Consider the following 17,500-nt stretch of genomic DNA (forward strand, 5'->3'; position numbering starts at 1 on the left):
GATACACATTACATTTCTATACTGATGGATGATATGTTTGTGATAACATTAGATGTATGTGTATCTGCCATGGCTTAGTGGTACATCATTTTGCCTATAGTGTGCAAGGTCCAGGGTTTGGAACTTGGGAGTGCTGATTATTTTGTTGCTGGGCAGGACAAGAGCTGTTGGATACAGAGTGACTAAGGCACTTTTAAGCAATTGTAAGCGGGTTTGCACTGGCTTGCACGACGGTAAACAATGTTAACCTCCGGTTACATATGCTTACAGACAGCTAGATTCAATCTTGCTTAACCTGCATGCGCATTGCTTACCCCTGTGCAAATGGGCTTAAACCCGCTTACTAGTGCTTAAATATGCTTACTAACTCTTACTACCGCTTACTAGTGCTACATTTTAGACAGTAATAGTGTAATGGTTCTTGGGGAAGTGGGTGATTTGGAAAATGTATGGGGTTATCATTAATTACACAGTTTACCTTCCATTTGTATCTGTGATACTTTATGGGGCACATGTGATTATCTGTGGACTTTGCAACATTATGACACTGACACCTCAGATCTGCATTAAATGCAGTACTGCAATTCACAAATGTATGTTATTTATTAAGTTATGCCACAAAAAATAGTTATCAGAGTGATTTGAAGGGAAAATGGAATGTACTGCAGTGGGACTCGAACCGGGAATGTCTGCTCGTTAGGCGAATGCTCTGCCCACTACACTATTGTTGTGCTGCTTCATTTGCATGCATCTTCCTTGTTATCCTCTTCAGCCTTTTAAGTTGCTATAACCGTAGCTAAGCAATGGGCACACCTGCGCACCTACGGTTAGCTGTACTCTGATTTTAAAAAAATAAATAAAAGGGTTTCTTCTTTTAATTTATATGTACTGTTGCTGTTGTACACATGGGGGACTGTTGGTGGGGATATGCGGACACTTATGAGTGATCTCGTTCATTTCTTAACACCTTCTGCTGTTCTACATTGCAGGGGCGTGTTCCTTCTGAGAGCTCTGCTCTCAGACATGCCCCCTGCACTCGTACACGCTCCATGTAAGCCTAGGAACTCTGGCAGCACGCCTTGTTAATATGCATGGCACGCTGCTGTCCTGCTCCTAAACGGGCACTTCCGTGCATGACTAAGCTAGTCCTGCATGGAAGATTAGTGAATCCGGGTGAATATGATCTCTTGTTTTGAAGATATGCTGCCCAAAATGTTCTATACCTCTCCGAAACAAAAAACATAACAGTAAGAACTACAAAATGTTTTTAATCATATACATCCATGAATAATCTTGCATGTGTTAAGAAAATCCTGCATCTAATGACAAAATTTCAGATACAGCTAGTGAAGAATATATAAGACAGTACTGCATATCAACAATGGCGATGAACTGGGCAGGTTATCAAAAGGTTTGTAGAAGGACAAACTAAGATATCACTGGAATGGGTCTTGGGAAATTGCAGGTAAGGAAAAGGAAGACACAATGAGTCATGTTAGCATAGAATTGCTTGAGACATGAATCCCTTGGGAATGCGCACAAACTACAGTTGCAAACCAGGACTGGTGCAGAAGCCTTGTGGCCTAATGTTCGAGCAGGAAATGGTAGCATTAAAGGTGCAGATGACAAAAGTCTGGCATTTATAAAGCAATACGGCCTGGACATATTAGTAAACTGCACAAACAAATGCAAAAAGAAAAGTATATAAAAACAACCTTCAAGAACTCAAAGAAAAAGTAAAAATAAACAGAGCTACTAGACTTATTGGCTAGTTTAAAATCTAAGAACCACTTGGAATTCTCAGCAAAACAGGAGTACTGTGGCCCAAGCACCAATGAAACACAAATAGCTACCAAAAAGTATTCCTAACAATAGAAGATATAAGCAACTACTTTCTTTTTTCACATCAGCTAAATGCTCCTTATAAATAAACTGGAACACCTATACCTCAAATGCAAGATATGCTAAAATATTCTTAGATTTCATAAACACAAGCTCCCTGGACCAGATTGTTAAGCCTACTACAAGACATAATATTCTGATCCTTATGAATATAGTTTCTTCATGAACCATCTCCCTGGTATCCCCTTCCCCTGTTAAGCAGGATCATAAACTAGTGAACTTCACCATTAGAACCTTTAAATCTGAAAAGACCAATATCTCAGAATTCAAAGTTTTCAAACATACAAATCTCCAAAAGTTCTATTATGAAGTTACAAGATTCAGCTGTTCCAGCGTAACCCCAGACATCACTTCAGCAGGAAGCTACATCAAAGACTAATATGGCCACTTACACAAATGTATAGAATTGACATTACCTACCAGAGCCAAATACAATGGGAAACAAAAAAGCAGACCACCCTGGTGGTCGACTAACAAACTCTAAAATAAGAAAAAAAAAAATCCTTAAACTATACAATAGATCTGTGGCCCATTGGACCAAGGATAACATTAGAAAACCGACTAAGACCTTAAACAAAAACTATTAGAACTACAAAGGCAGCCTATGAAATACAGGTTAGCATCTATAAAGCCAAAGGCAACTACAAATCCTACAATAGTTACATTAGGAAACTTATAAAAGAACACCCAACATCTCTCAAAATGTATTCGAGCTGGTATCACCTACACTGACCCCAGTAGATACTGCAAACATACAAGCTAAAACTTTCAGCACTAACTTCCCACTAGAAATGACTAGCCAAAGCCCACTTATCCCTGAAGATCTCAGATCCCCCCATCACCAACAAAGATCATGCACTAAGGTACTCTGAAAGACTAATAGTATTTCCACCATGCGACCTGACAAAATAAATGGCCATTTATTAAATAATTCTAAGAAAGCTCTGGCAGAACTGTGAGGGTAAAAGAACAGGTTAAAATGGATTTCTGTGGATTTTTTTGAAAATATGAAATAAATGTTATGCATTTCAGTGTATAGAGTGCACTCAGCTAAAACTCAATTACCTAACCTTGCAAAACTATATAGCTTGGCATTCACTGTTAAAAAGAATCAAAAGTAAAATATTTTATCTCTTATAAACTATGCAGCTTTGTAAAATTATTTACAAGCAGGTCAAGATGAACTCTTGTATGCATCTGTCTCCTGTCAACATGATACGCAAAGATAGGCCAAGGACGAAAGGAGTTATTCTTCAGAAACAGAATGTTTAAAATATGGAAAACAAACCGTCACCAGACCAGCTTGAAAGGAAAGACTTATTTTTCTGGCAAATTCTCAAAACTGCTGATGCAGGCAGAAAAGACACTATAAAGATTGGGACTTTTTCTTTTGTATCAGAGACTTTGATTATTCTAAGCTGAAGTAAGTTTTTGATGTATATACCTTTCATTGTTCAGGTAGATGTAAACCTCAGTGCAGTAAATGAATATCATAACAGCAGAACTGTCTCAGTGTCTTCACTGAGTAAAGGTACAGACTACCTGAATAGTGTAGTATAACTTTAACAGTGGCGAAACCAGTCCAGTCCAAACAACTGGGGGGGGGGGGTGACCTGAAAAGGTGCCTCTCACAGTGCAACATTCCAGCCCAGACCTTCTTAGAATAGATTCTTCACTTTCTAAACTTTGTCCATTAACTGGAGAACAAACACTGCAGAGCAGTACAGGGCAGTACGATAATTTTTCTTTAGAGTGTTGGTGACTCACAAGGTGTGAAAACACTACTGCCAAAATTTTCATATCACCAGCATCTAGTAAAAGACAACCTAGAATTTTCCCACAACTGATCTTCGTGTCAAGACTGGCCACTTTTTCCTGAACATTTGTGGTAAATATTGTCTTCTGTTTTTCTTTTAACAATGAATGCAATTCATGAAAATGCCAAGATGTGCACTCAGTCTTTTACTTTTGATGTGTCTGAACCATATATAAATGTGTGGAATTATTTAAATACATGGTATGATCAGCATTTTAGCACCTGTAAGTCTTTATTAGGGAAAACTGACAAGCCAGCATTATATAAATGGATCTATACCTTTGATTGATATGGTAAGGCAAAAGTGCCATAAATGTACACCAATGTACTTTTTGCATGCCTTGTCATAAACGTATTATACAAACCATGGAACACAACCAGGATAAAGTAATGCCTGAAGCACAGACAATGGTCCCTGTTTCTATATATCCTGTTGCAAAAGATTTGTTAGAGGGTGATGCAGATGTCAAAGTTTGTACTTTACAGTCCGATTTGCAGGACTTTAAAGACTGGATTGCTAAAGTCAGCAACCAGCAGGATCTTGATTTCATGGGTTCTTTTCAAACTTACTGTGATAAATGGAATGCGTCTGATAAACTGCATGCTGACACCACTGAATGTACAAAAGAATTTTCTCAGTTTTTGAAAATCTCACAGACTAAAATTCAGACCTTTATACAAACTGTTATTGAACAGGGCAGTAAAGTTATTGGTATGATAGAAGGGTTAATGAGTAAAATTGTCCGTTTGCAAGAAAAATATGACAAGCAGCTGGCTGACGCACAGCATCACGTAACTGTTGCTAGGGAGGAAATAAACATATTACGAGCTCAATTAGAGACGCAGGAATCTGAGGCTGCTAGAGCAACAGATTTAGCTAATCAAGACCTTTTAAAATTACAAGCCAAGTTAAGAGGAATATCAGTCTAACGCATTAGAAACTACTGTTGCAAGTCCTATCATAGCCTCAGCAGGCTTTTCTGCTGAAGTTTATCATCAGTCTAGGATGTTAGAAACTCTCCCCATGTGGAATGAACAGATGGGTATTTTTAACAACATGACTACATTTGAAGTTTGGGTTCTTAAAACTGTAGGCACTGTATGAAATAATACATTTGAACGTTGTTTCTGGAATTTTATTCCACAGCGTTTTATGGCTTATATTCAGCAAAAGCCGTATCCAATACAAACTAAACACCTAAAAATGACAGCAGTATTATTAGTATTACTAGGGGGAAATCTCACCAACACTTTTAGATCAGTTTCAAATGACAGTCTGCAATTCTTTAGAAGAACAAGCAGAATATTATCAGCTGGCATATATGCTAGTCAACAGCAGTCATTTTTCAAAAAGCTGTTATGCGCTCCTTTTTGGAACATTTGGAAGGTGTCCCAGGGGATATTAAACTTATTTATGAGGAATCTTTAAACACACTCACAGAGTCGGTACATAAATTACTGTGAGCAAGTATTATGTGTAAAGATAATGCTATTCATAAGCAAAAGATTTACACTTCCCATTCAGCACCCATTGTTAGTAAAGTAAGGGAAAGGGGGCATGGGAGATGGATTAATCAGGGACAGCCAGTCCCACAACAGGTAGCAGGACAATCATGTCAAGGGCAAGTTACACAGGGGCAACAATGGGCAGCTTCAGCTCCCCCAGCCACTCAGTTAAATTCTCAAGTTACTCAATCTATAGAGGGTTCTCAAAAGAGACAGCCAAGTGTACCACGACAGCAACAGGTAATGCAGCCAGAAGTACAAACACAGCAGTACACTTTACAGCAATATGTGACAGAGGGTAATAGGGGACTACAGCAACAACCCATATATACCACAAACACTCAACAGTCAGTATTCCCAGTACAGCAAAGGGATGGTGTGACACCTAACATCAATGTACAAGGTAATATTGTTAGCACACAGGATACAACTGTCCTTTCTGACTTTGTTCCTGATGGTCCAGTAAATCCTAATTATCAGCAGCAAATAGCCTTGCATCATGAACTTAATCGATCTTCTATGCTGACTGTGAAGAGGTCGAAGAAACACTGCAATTATGTCCTTTGCAGTCCAATGCCACCGATGATTCGGGGTAGGAAGTAGACTTACCCAAGTCTCTTTCTTGACTAACTTCAAGAAAGGGAAAGCTGGATGACCTCTTAACATTTAGGTAGAGGTGAACCTGTGGGAAGATGTTCTTCTAGATACAGGAGTGGCAGTCTAATTGACAGGTAGGCATTTGCCTTCTGACTTGTCTAAACATACACGTATTTCAAGTTTTAATGGCTCTGGATGTCTAGCCATAGGTAATAAACCTGTACAAGTACAATTTTTCCCATCAAGGGGAACCAGTGAAAGGGGTATTTTTTATGCATAATTCTTGCACCTCCACAATATTGGGAATGGATATATTGTCCAAAATGGAAATTGTCATACACCTTCCTGATGGTATTAAATGACAAGGACAAGGTCCCATGTTATGTATGACTGAAGCAACACATGTATCAAACAGTTCTGAAAAGGGCCATACTGTCAGCCCTACTGAAAATGAAGTATGGTTAAAGGTAAAACAACAGTTCCCTACATTGTGGCCTCAGGGCTCTAATTCTAAAATAAAAAAGACTTTACGCCCCATTACATTTTTCAGTAGGAAGATTACACATGTTGAGAGGGGATACCACCCATGCATTCAGCAACTTTTGGCTATTTATTGGGGTTTAAGACAAACTGAACACCTAACAGCTTTCTCTAAAGACATTATAGTAGACACCGCATTATGCCATACAGGCTTTGGTAAGTGAAAGTCAGCTAAATAAGCTGATTGATGACGTCAGCCTAGCAGTGTTTGCAAAATGGTTGGCATTATTTAGTGTCAAGCAAGTTACAATAAAGGCCGGAGATAATTATTACTTATCTAATTTCATGGGGTATGAAGGCAAACAACACAAATGCATTAAGCACATTTCAAATCCAGAAAAGCCAATTTTGTCTCTTGATTTTCAAGAACACAAGCCATCTGTCTTTGTTGACTGTGCTCAATTTTGGGACAATGGACAATATCGGACTGGATTTGCAGTAGTACCAGAAAACCCTTCTATGGAGCAGCCGACTCTGATTCAGTTACTGGAACATATGTCTGCTCAGCGAGCTGAACTGGAAACAGTTATTTATGTGTTACAGCATTTTCCACCTGTCAATATTTTTTCAGACAGTGCATACGTAGTTAATTCTCTGCGGCTGCATAAGTCTACATGGGCAAGGAGAGGGTTTGTTGATAACATGGGCAAACCACTCAAGCATGCTTCTGTGTTACAGGCTATTTGGAATTTGGTTCATAGTCAGTCCCTTGTGGGTTGCTACAGTATCTTAAAGGTAAAAGCTCATCAGAAAGCTACAAATTAAAATTTTCAGTTAAATAACTATGCTGATCAGATGGCAAAAAAGGCAGCAAAGGGAGGAATGCAACTGTATCCTACAGAACACCTTTCTGGTGTACCAGATAAAACCACTGCAGTACATGCCATACAGACATTTTCAGTTCAGAATTTGCAACATGATCTGCTGCAGATCTAAACTAAGTTTGGACTGCATGAAGAGTTAGAAAAATGTACTCTTGTAGGAAAAAGTCCAGGGCAATATTATGCAAAATCTTTTGAAGACGGTTGTAGTCTTCCTTATATACCGTACAAACGAGCACGACAATTACATTTAATCATCAGGTACTGGGACATTTGGGTACACAAAAGTTATGGCCCATTGTAAAGAACAAGTACTGGCATCCACAGTTAAAGAAAATCTGCAATTTAGTGCATGCTGAATGTTTAATATGTTTGTAGGTTAATGCTCAATTGAAAAAAAAACAGTTACTAAGGGTAACTCCAGCGAATGGACCTTGGTATGCCATCCAAAAGGACTTTGCAGGTCCATTACCCCCAGCTAAAGGTGGGTACAGGTATCTTCTAGTGGTAGTTGATGTTTTTTCAAAATTGGTAGAAGCAATTCCTACAAAAACAATGACGGCTAAGGCTACAGCAGACCCCTTATGGAAAAACATTTTTTGTCACTGGGGATGGCCACGAGTTATCAAATCCGATAACGGGCCACAATTTGTCAGTAAACTGATGAAAGCTTTGTGTGATTTGCTTGGTATTCAGCAACAATTTCATGTTCCTTACCATCCCCAGCCTAACGGGAGAGTTGAAAGATTGAACAGGACCACTTAAGGAACGCCTTAAGAAAGCCTGCTTGGAAAGGGCGTAAATTGGGTAAAATGTTTGCCTGGAATCTTGCTGGGTGTCACAGCAACTCCACACAGTAAAACAGGGATCTCACCTTTTAAAGTCATGACAGGTAGAAAAACGCTTGTACAACTGCCATTCGATCCTACTGTTAGTACAAACAGACCATTACTAGAAATTGCATCAACAATATCAAAAAGTTAAGAGATATTTTCCTGAATTGTGTGTCAAAATGCAAGCATTCAAATTACATTCAACGGTGGTCACATGGGAAGAAAACCTTCAGAAAGAAAAACTTCCCTCTAGAGGGAAGCGGTATTGATCAAGACGTTCCCAGATGGGCATTCCCGCGCGAGCAAAAAATTGCTACGGACCTTTTGAAATAATTGCAAAGTTAAAGAAAAGAAAAAAGAAAAGTATAGGAAAGAAAAAGAGCCAGCAACCATGCTTACTGCAGCATTCTGTTAATTTGTGTAAATGGACTATTCGCCTTTCTTTTTCAAATGTCTATAGAAGTGGCTCTTCTTTATATTGTCCGTTACAGATCAAGATGTAGGCAAGAATTTAATTTTAAAATTACCTTTTTTGTTTCAGGATTAATAAAGCTATGTGTTTACTGAACCCATAGAAGTGAATATTTCCAAGAACTATAATGAACAATACTAAAATTCTCAGAGAATATTTGGAAAAAAGAAATAAAAGTATTATGAAGCATTAAGCATCATTGTAAAAGAGAAACTACTTAGTTTGGCTGAAAAGACCAAAAAAGACACTGCTCACAACTGGCGGGATATCTTTACTGGTTGGTCAAAATCAGGAATAAATCTGTTAAAATGGTTGATACATCCTGTATTAGTAGTGTTAGGCATTATAGTTATACTAACTATCTGGATTTGCTACCTAAGTTGTCAATTGCGAAAAACTTAGAGTTCAGCAAATCATGATGGTTAACCTGAATAAACTGGAAAAGGTTTCAATGTGTACCATTAAAGAAAATTGAAAATGAACAATTATTTTCTGCTTTTTAAATAAAAAGTGGGAATTGTGAGAATAAAAGAACACGTTAAAATGGATTTCTGTGGATTTTTTTGAAAATGTGAAATAAATGTTCTGCATTTCAGTGTGTAGAGTGCACTCAGCTAAAGCTCAGTTACCCAACTTGGCAAAACTATATAGCTTGGCATTCATTGTTAGAATTAGAAGTAAAATATTTTAGCTCTTATAAACTATGCAGCTTTGTAAAATTATTATCAACAAGCAGGTCAAGACGAACTCTTGTATGCAGCTGTCTCGTCAACATGATAAGCAATGATAGGCCAAGGACAAAAGGAGTTATTCTTCAGGAACAGAATGTTTAAAATATGGAAAACAAACTGTCAGAAGACCAGCTTAAAAGGAAAGATTTATTATTCTGGCAAATTCTCAAAACTGCTAATGCAGGCAGAAAAGACACTATAAAGATTGGGACTTTTTCTTTTGTATCAGAGACTTTGATTATTCTAAGCTGAAGTACGTTTTTGATGTATATACCTTTCACTGTTAAGCTAGATGTAAACCTTGTGTGCAGTAAATGAATGTCATAACAGCAGAACTGTCTCATTGTCTTCACTGAGTAAAGGTACAGACTACTGTGAATAGTGTAGTATAACTTTAACAAGAACCACTCCTTAAATTTAACTTGAGTTTAGCCATTGGCTTTACCCCTGAAATATGGTGCACAGTAGTGATGATGCCACTCCACAAGGGGTGCCCTACCAATGACCCCAGGAATTACAGACCCACCAGTCTGACAAGTCTCTTATGCAAAGTCAAACACATTATAACTGACCTGATTAACTATGACATAACAAATATCAGCAAGCTAGACCTACAGCATGTTGGCTTTATCAAGGGTAAATCTTGTCTAATGAATCTGCTTAACTTCTTTGGACACAAGCTGTTGTCAGTGGTCATGCTGTAAAAACGACATACCTTAACCTTGCAAAGGCCATAAACACTATACTCAATGCTATCACAGTTAGTAAACTCAGTGCATTACAAGTAGTCCCCTATATGATTAGATGGATAATGAAGTGACTAAGGACAAGAACCCATATGGTGTGGGTACTAGGTTATCAAAGAGTACAAAAATAGCTGGTGGTATTCCACAGGGCTCTGTGCTGGAATCCTTTTGTTTTGCATTTACCTTTCCAATCTCCAGACCAGCAATTAAGACCTCTAACTAACAAAATTTGTCTATGACTGTAAACTGGGAGTAATGGTCAAGTCACACCCTGAAACCCATTCCCTGCATCAATACCTTACACTTGTAAAACACCTGGTGTGTCAACAATGGACTTGAATTACATGCTAAAAAGTGTAATATTGTCGCATTTGGTAAACTATCCTTCCCTCTCTGTTTGAATGTTGCTACAAACCATGGTACTCGGAATGATAATTCCATGTCCTAAGACCATCAATTAACAACAGTAGTCAAGAAATCCTTCTACTTGGACTAGGTGATCCCCAGGGGGAATATCTTTCAGATCCAAAGAAGTCATTTTCTCAGTATATTCATCAGCATGGACTATGCCAGTTATTGAATACAGTGCCCCTTTTCAGATATACCTCACTAGGCATAAAAAAATGACCAGCAATACTCTAGAGTGTCCTACACAAGAAAACCACAGGCTAAAGAAAAAGGAAAGAATGGAAGCATTGTCCCTGTATTCAGTATCTTACAGACTTCTGAGGGGAGATCAATGATGTACCTTCTGAGCCATCTAGAACCCAGAGCCCCTGGAACTTTTTATCTCCACAAACAAAATGTCAGAATAGGCAATATAAATCTTGATCAGAAGATTAATAAAACAAGGTGGAAAAATCGATTCTTTACAAAGTGCCGTCCCCACATCTAGAACAAAGTCCCACTACAAATTAATTAGTGGGATACATTATCTTTCTTCAAAACGGGAAGTAGATGAGTGGATGAGAATTCACAAATTCACCTCAGGTTTGACTGGTCTGATCCTCCTCGAGAGTGGAGGTTAAATCTGAGGGTGGGTGCTGGCAAGGCATAAACGGTCATAAGCCTTATTTGCCTTGTAATTCCTATGGTCCTACGAACGAACACTGTATGATGTGCACAATTTATATGCCCTTACACCTCACCCCTCTGAATGCATAACAGATTTATATGCAGTAGCTAGATTAAAATTTTTTATAACATGCAGTGTTTGTTCATTCACTTTTTTAAGTACTGTTTGTACGCTATGTTAATATCAATGCATAATTTGTTTCAGTGTTTTTCACTAAGTATGTTCTTAAATTTTAGTCAGTATCATGTGACTTATTAACGTAACATAAATAGTTTAATGCTTTGTATTCCAAATTTGATGATGTCCTTAAACTGGAAAAAAAAACACTTTTTATTGAATTGAATAAAATAATAGTCATACATCCCACTGCAGGAATGGCAGCCATGGCTCAGACATAATGTGGAGTTACTTTTTGGTGACTACTCAACGAAAACCTTACTTTGTACCAAGGATATGCTGAAGAAAATTACAAATACCATTCTAGTCTTTTAGCAACTCATAGCACAAGTCAGAGTAATTCACTCAAGAAGAAACAGTGACATTGCTTGCAAAAACATTCACAGAATCTAGTGACTCTCACAACAGTATTAACTGCAACTAAATGCAGAAAACACCTCATTTATTATATCTTGGTTATGCAATATTAGGGAGGCACCATCTGCATTATGGGAATAAGAAGAAGAGACTGAAACACAAAATCAGTTCAAGACTGCAATACCCCAGACTGTTGTTTTTGGGTAGAAGAAATTAAAGTACAATAAGAAACACTTATGCAACCACTGTCACTAATGTGAAAGAGCTACATTTGGGCACATTTTACCTGTCAAGCCATTGAGGATCAGCAAAGGAAAGAACCCAGATCGGCATCACCAAAGCTATGTACTTTTTTTTTTCTGACAGCATTTCTTCCAAACTTGAGCAATTTTTCTAAGTACAATTACTAATCACCTTTATTTAAAATATATAGTCATAATCTAGCTATCAGAGCCCCCACCCAACGGGAAGAACTGATACTTTTGGTATTCTGCTCAAACAATGTGTGTGCTAGATAGAGAATAATTCTGATAAATTAGTATAGCATAGTATATTGAGGCACTGTTCGATTTCATGGTGGAGTTTTACATTAAACAAATATACTGTGAAAAGTAAGAGATACCAACCTCTGCATTTATACCAAGAGTTCGAGATGAAGCAGCACCAGCCCCTAAAATGAATGCTCCAGGCAAATCGGTGTCTCTGGCAACTGTATTTATGTCATAGATCTGTAAAAGTGAAGCCTTAATGTCAATTTACAACAATTTTAACATACAACCAAAATTAACCATTCCTACTGCATCTATTTTAGTCTATTTTGTTTCCTTACCAATCTTACCATTTTAGTTGCTTAAAAGGTTGTACACTTACCTTTGAAGCTCTGAAGATCAGAGGGCTACAAGTTATATCCATATACTAAGTGGGAAGCCTCACTCCCTAGATGCTACTCTAGATAAGACATTAACAAAATATTTCATCAGCCCAAACGGTTGGTGGTTCGGCTAGTCATTAAAGCTTCAACAGTACTCGGTGATGGATAAAAAATTATCTAAACTGTTTAATGCAGGCTAAACTTTATAAAAATAACATGGTGCCAGATTATATAATGTCATAAAAAGGACCCTATACAACTTTAAAATAAACAACAACTACACTTTATCAGAACCATACCAATGATGCCTGGAATATTCTTCCAGTACATTACCATCCATTTTGATTAACTATCATTTATTCTTCCATGACCTGCTTAATTCAATGGAAGGTTACAAATATCAGAATATGTTTATTATCTTCATTTTTAGTAATAAAACAAAATAACATTCAGAATTTAGCTACAAAGATATGCATTTTATAAAGCCAACCATATATTTAAATGTTACAATATTACCCTTCTGCTCACAACCACGTACAGCTAACTTACTACACAGTTCTCCCTGCAAATAAACACCTAATAGTTTCCAAAAGTGCCAAACACCCAACATAAGCATGCTCTATATGAAATGTAACTGCATTCCCAATATACTACACAACTGCAAACATTTCTAAAGTATTGCCATATTTTACTCAAAAACCTCCTTTTACAGCTAACTTTTAATGTACAATTAAAGATATCCTGAATTTGCTTTTCAAAATGTATACTATATTTACACCTTTATCTTGTTTCTGTCCTTTATAAGCCGCGGTGGTGCAGTGGTTAGCGTTGTCGCCTCACAGCAAGAGGTTCTCCCGTTCGATTTTCGGCTGGAGCGCCTTCTGTGTGGAGTCTGCATGTCCTCCCCGCGGTCGAGTGCCGCTAAACACATGCAGGTAGGTGCGAGCGTGAATGGGCATGCCTTCTTTGAAAGTTTGGCGTCGGGCTGGCAACCCGGTACCATAAAAATCCACTGCCAATCATGAGCAGACCAGAGTTCCACTGTGGCGACCCCTACCAGGGAAAAGCTGAAAGTCTTTTTAATCTTGTTTCTGTCATTTATAACTATTTTAACTACATCCAACTGTCCTTAAATCATGACCTACATCTTCCAAACCCACTTCTGGAATTCAGAGTATTGCGCAAATTTGTTAAATCTAAAACATATACAAAATGTACTAAACTGACCATACCTGGTATGACATTAACTGTATTTAAATACACATCTTAATTAGGGTAAGGTGAGATTTGCAAATAAAAGGAAACTTCACACTAAAATCTGGGTTTCACAGTATCTAGCAGCAGAAAAGCAAATCCTATCACACAAAAAAAGCAAAGGTATTATCATTTCTCGCCTTTACACTTATTAAATTTTCCACTTTTTCCAAGGGATACACTCCAGTTCTCGAATTCCTTCAGATAAAAACAAATATATGATTTTTGTTTGTTCTTTGTAAAAGCTGGATAATCTTCCACCATAATATTGTGTAAATTTTACTTCTGGTAAAATAAATGTTCACTCCTTCCAGGCCAGTCATTTCCTATAATCTAGAAATTTCACTCAGTACTTCATATTTCAAGTTTTTTTATTTTTCAAACATAGTTATATTGTTTGCAACAACCAAAACATTTTCATACTTGGACTGAAAACATATTTCTTTTACAGCTTCTACTATGGAAGGGAGAAAACCACATTGCTTGTTTAAGGCATCCTCAATCTCACATCCATACAAACTGCCAATTACAAAAGAATAGAACAGCTCAAAACAAGTATTTTTTGCAATGGGCAAACCTTCCCACATTTCTCATGCAAAGGGAAGCCTCTACTCGTCCCCAAACTTATATATGCCAACTGTACACCTGTGCAACATTGAGGAAGGGAACAACTCTGAAAAACAGTGAGCAAACAATTCCCAAGATACTGAGCCTCAGAGATCTGAGGAAGCTACTTTTATACCAGTAATTTCCTGACCAAATGAAGATGTTCATATAACAGTCACTGGGTTTTTTTTAAGGTATTCTTAAAGTCACCCTATAATCTTTAACACTGCACCAATTAAGATGCCCAGCAACCATACAGGAATAAATCCCTGTTGATGTAGGAGAAGGATGTACATGAGAAACACATCTGCTAACAGTTGTACCACATAGCTCAGTCACAATAGCATTTATAGACCTACTTGCTTCCCTGGTAGAAAGGAATGAAATCTTGACTAACTGGCAATCAATAGTTGCAGTGATGCTCAACAAAGGTGTAAATATTTCCATGGTCAACTAACTGCAAATTGCTGTAAGAGGCAAGACATACCTGCAGACTCTAATAATAAACATGATAAGCATTCAAAGTTTTAACAACCATTTCCCCACCTTCCACATCACAACTGGTGCCGTAACTAATCAGTGCATGCATGTACCTTAGCAGGAAATCTGTTAACACTGAACAGCCATTCTATAATTATCCTGTCTGGCAGAGACTATGTGTACATACAAAAATATCAGCAATGTTATTTTGCACAAAGCAGCACACTAGGGTTTTTATCTGGGCAGTTTACAGGTATTAAGAGGCGTTATTAGATATACTCTAAAACGTTGCTGTTGCATATACTGTCATTTACCCCTCTCCTTGAAAGTAAATGACACTACTTTAGCTAAAAATGTTGACTGCACACACTGCAGTCACAAATGATGACAAAACTGTGAATGGCAATAACTATTAAGTGGCAAAGTACATCATCATCATCTTCCTCCTCCTCCATTTCTTTTTTTACATGGGGTCGCGATGTTGTGTTAATCACCATTGATTCAATGCCACTCTCCTTCCTTCTTTGACAGTCATGCATGATTGCCACCCATCTCTGATATAATCCCCTCATCTCTTTGATGGATGTCCTCTTTTCCTCTTACCTTCTTCTTGACTGTACCAAATCTTCAACAGATTGTCTTCTGCTTTTCTGCACATATGCCCAAATCACCTCAACCTGTTCTCTTTGACCTGCTTTGCAACTGGAGATACTCTGGCTTCTTCTCTGATGTCTCCATTTCTTGGTCTGTCTCACAGTGCACATCCTACCACTCATCTCAGGCACTTCATCCCCATCACCTCCAGCTTCCTCATCTGCTCTGCCTTTACTTCCCAGGTTTCTGTACCACACAGTTATACTGGTCACACAACTGTCTTGAACAGTTTACTTTTCATCTTCTTAAGTATTCTTCTGTCATACATTACCCCTGACATTTTGTGTCAGTTGACTGCAGCCTCCCTGATTCTAGGCTTGACACTGTCATTTAGATTTCCCTTCTCCTCAACCACCCCTACTAGATATCTGAAGCTGTTAAACTTGTTCCACTATTTTTCTTTCTGTCTCAGTTTTCATCTTTTGATTTCCCCTATTTACTGCCATTACAGCTCTCTTACCTGTACTCAAGTTTCATCTCATGTACCTTCAGTTTTGCATTCCATTCCCCTATCCTTTGCTGAAGTTTTTGCTTTGCTTGCCTGTAATGTCAGATCATATACAGACAGTACCTCTGTTGATATGACCCCTCTGCCCTGTTTGTTAATGTACTCTATTGCCAGTGTGAACAGCAGGGGGTTCAGCATTACACCTAGCTTAAGCAGCAAAGTGGATTATTTGGAATTATGATGCTACCTAAAAGCATTACTGGATGGAGCCATTAAGAGCAAGGTTCTGTCTTATGCAAGTCTTCAGCAGTAGCTTTATAGCACTGTACGCTTTACAAAGGTGCCATTTTATACAACCTAAAAGCATTGCTGTATGGGGCCATTCTGAGACAGGTTCTGCCTTATGAAAGCTTTCAATAATAGCTTTATATACCTTTCAAGGATGCAGTCATACACTCATCAAATAACTGGCGTGTTTTCATAGCAGTTTGCAGCTTGCGTTCTTAAATGAATGGCAGCAGATGGGGAATTTGCTTTTCTCACAGAACAGTGCATTTCATGGCAGTAGCTATCCAAGTCACATATCTCGAACTCGTGAAATCTTTACTTTTCCTCCCAAACTAAAATACTTGTCCCCAGCTCTTTCCACAATTCACAATTAACATTCTCTATGACTCACTAAGAGAGTGACAAACACTGCTTTCAGTCCCTAACTACCAATATTCATGAGAAATAATAGTTTTTAAATGACACACTGCAATAAAATAATATAATGCAATCAAATAAGAAAATAGCATGAGCTACACAAACTAATAAACTGCTTTTATCACACAGCTGCCAATTCTGTTGCAGTGCCATTCATGTCAGCAGTCTCCAGAAAATCAGGAAATGTTTTCTTTCTCTACTAAATAAAAATACTTATCTCCAGCTCCTCAAATATTGCACAAGCAGTTAAAACTCTTCTAGCACCCATGACCACCAAAAGAAAAAGGCACACAAGCTTTTTTTCTTCCCCAACCCAAAACTCTTATTCTTCAAATGGGAAAAACTCATTAAAATAATACATTGCACCTAAGCAAGAATGAGACATTCAGATCTGCAGGCTTTGTACACTTATTTTCTGAGTTACAATTAGTGCACGCCATTTTGAAACATACTATTAGGGATATTATGTAACCTGCATTTTTTAAATTAACTAGACCTTTATTCTTTAATCCTGAAGTGACGGAAGTAAAAACTCATGCATATGTAATGTACATAATGTTGTATACGTATATATATATATATATATATATATATATATATATATATATATATATATATATATATATATATATATATATATATATATATATATATATATATATATAGAGAGAGAGAGAGAGATACATTATCTTTATGCAAACTTATTGAGCAGTTATTCAACAAACCATGGCTCAATGAAAAAGGGTCCACTCATCCACTCCAACTCTCAAATGGGCTTCAGCATGGGTACGGCAATTGCGAAAGTTCCTCTCTTTCATACGCAAAGCCAGTTTCTGGATTGGTAGTCGTAAGAAATTTCAACAAGCTCTGGTTCACCAACTTAAGAACACCCATATTGTATATAGTATA

At 37.6% G+C, this 17,500-nt stretch overlaps 1 protein-coding gene across 1 annotated transcript in view; it reads right to left on the minus strand.

The window, feature by feature from the left end:
* Nucleotides 1-17,500, minus strand: part of CCHR13.PART0H11orf54 (chromosome chr13.part0 C11orf54 homolog) — a 371,774-nt gene that overhangs the window by 273,131 nt on the left and 81,143 nt on the right. Inside the window, exon 4 of the mRNA XM_044054130.1 lies at nt 12,200-12,301. Within this exon, the coding sequence (XP_043910065.1) occupies nt 12,200-12,301 (102 nt within the window). The remainder of the gene's footprint in view (nt 1-12,199; nt 12,302-17,500) is intronic.

Source organism: Protopterus annectens, chromosome 13.part0 (genome assembly GCF_019279795.1).
Source record: "Protopterus annectens isolate FY-2018-M chromosome 13.part0, PAN1.0, whole genome shotgun sequence".
Classification (NCBI taxonomy): Eukaryota; Metazoa; Chordata; order Ceratodontiformes; family Protopteridae; genus Protopterus; species Protopterus annectens.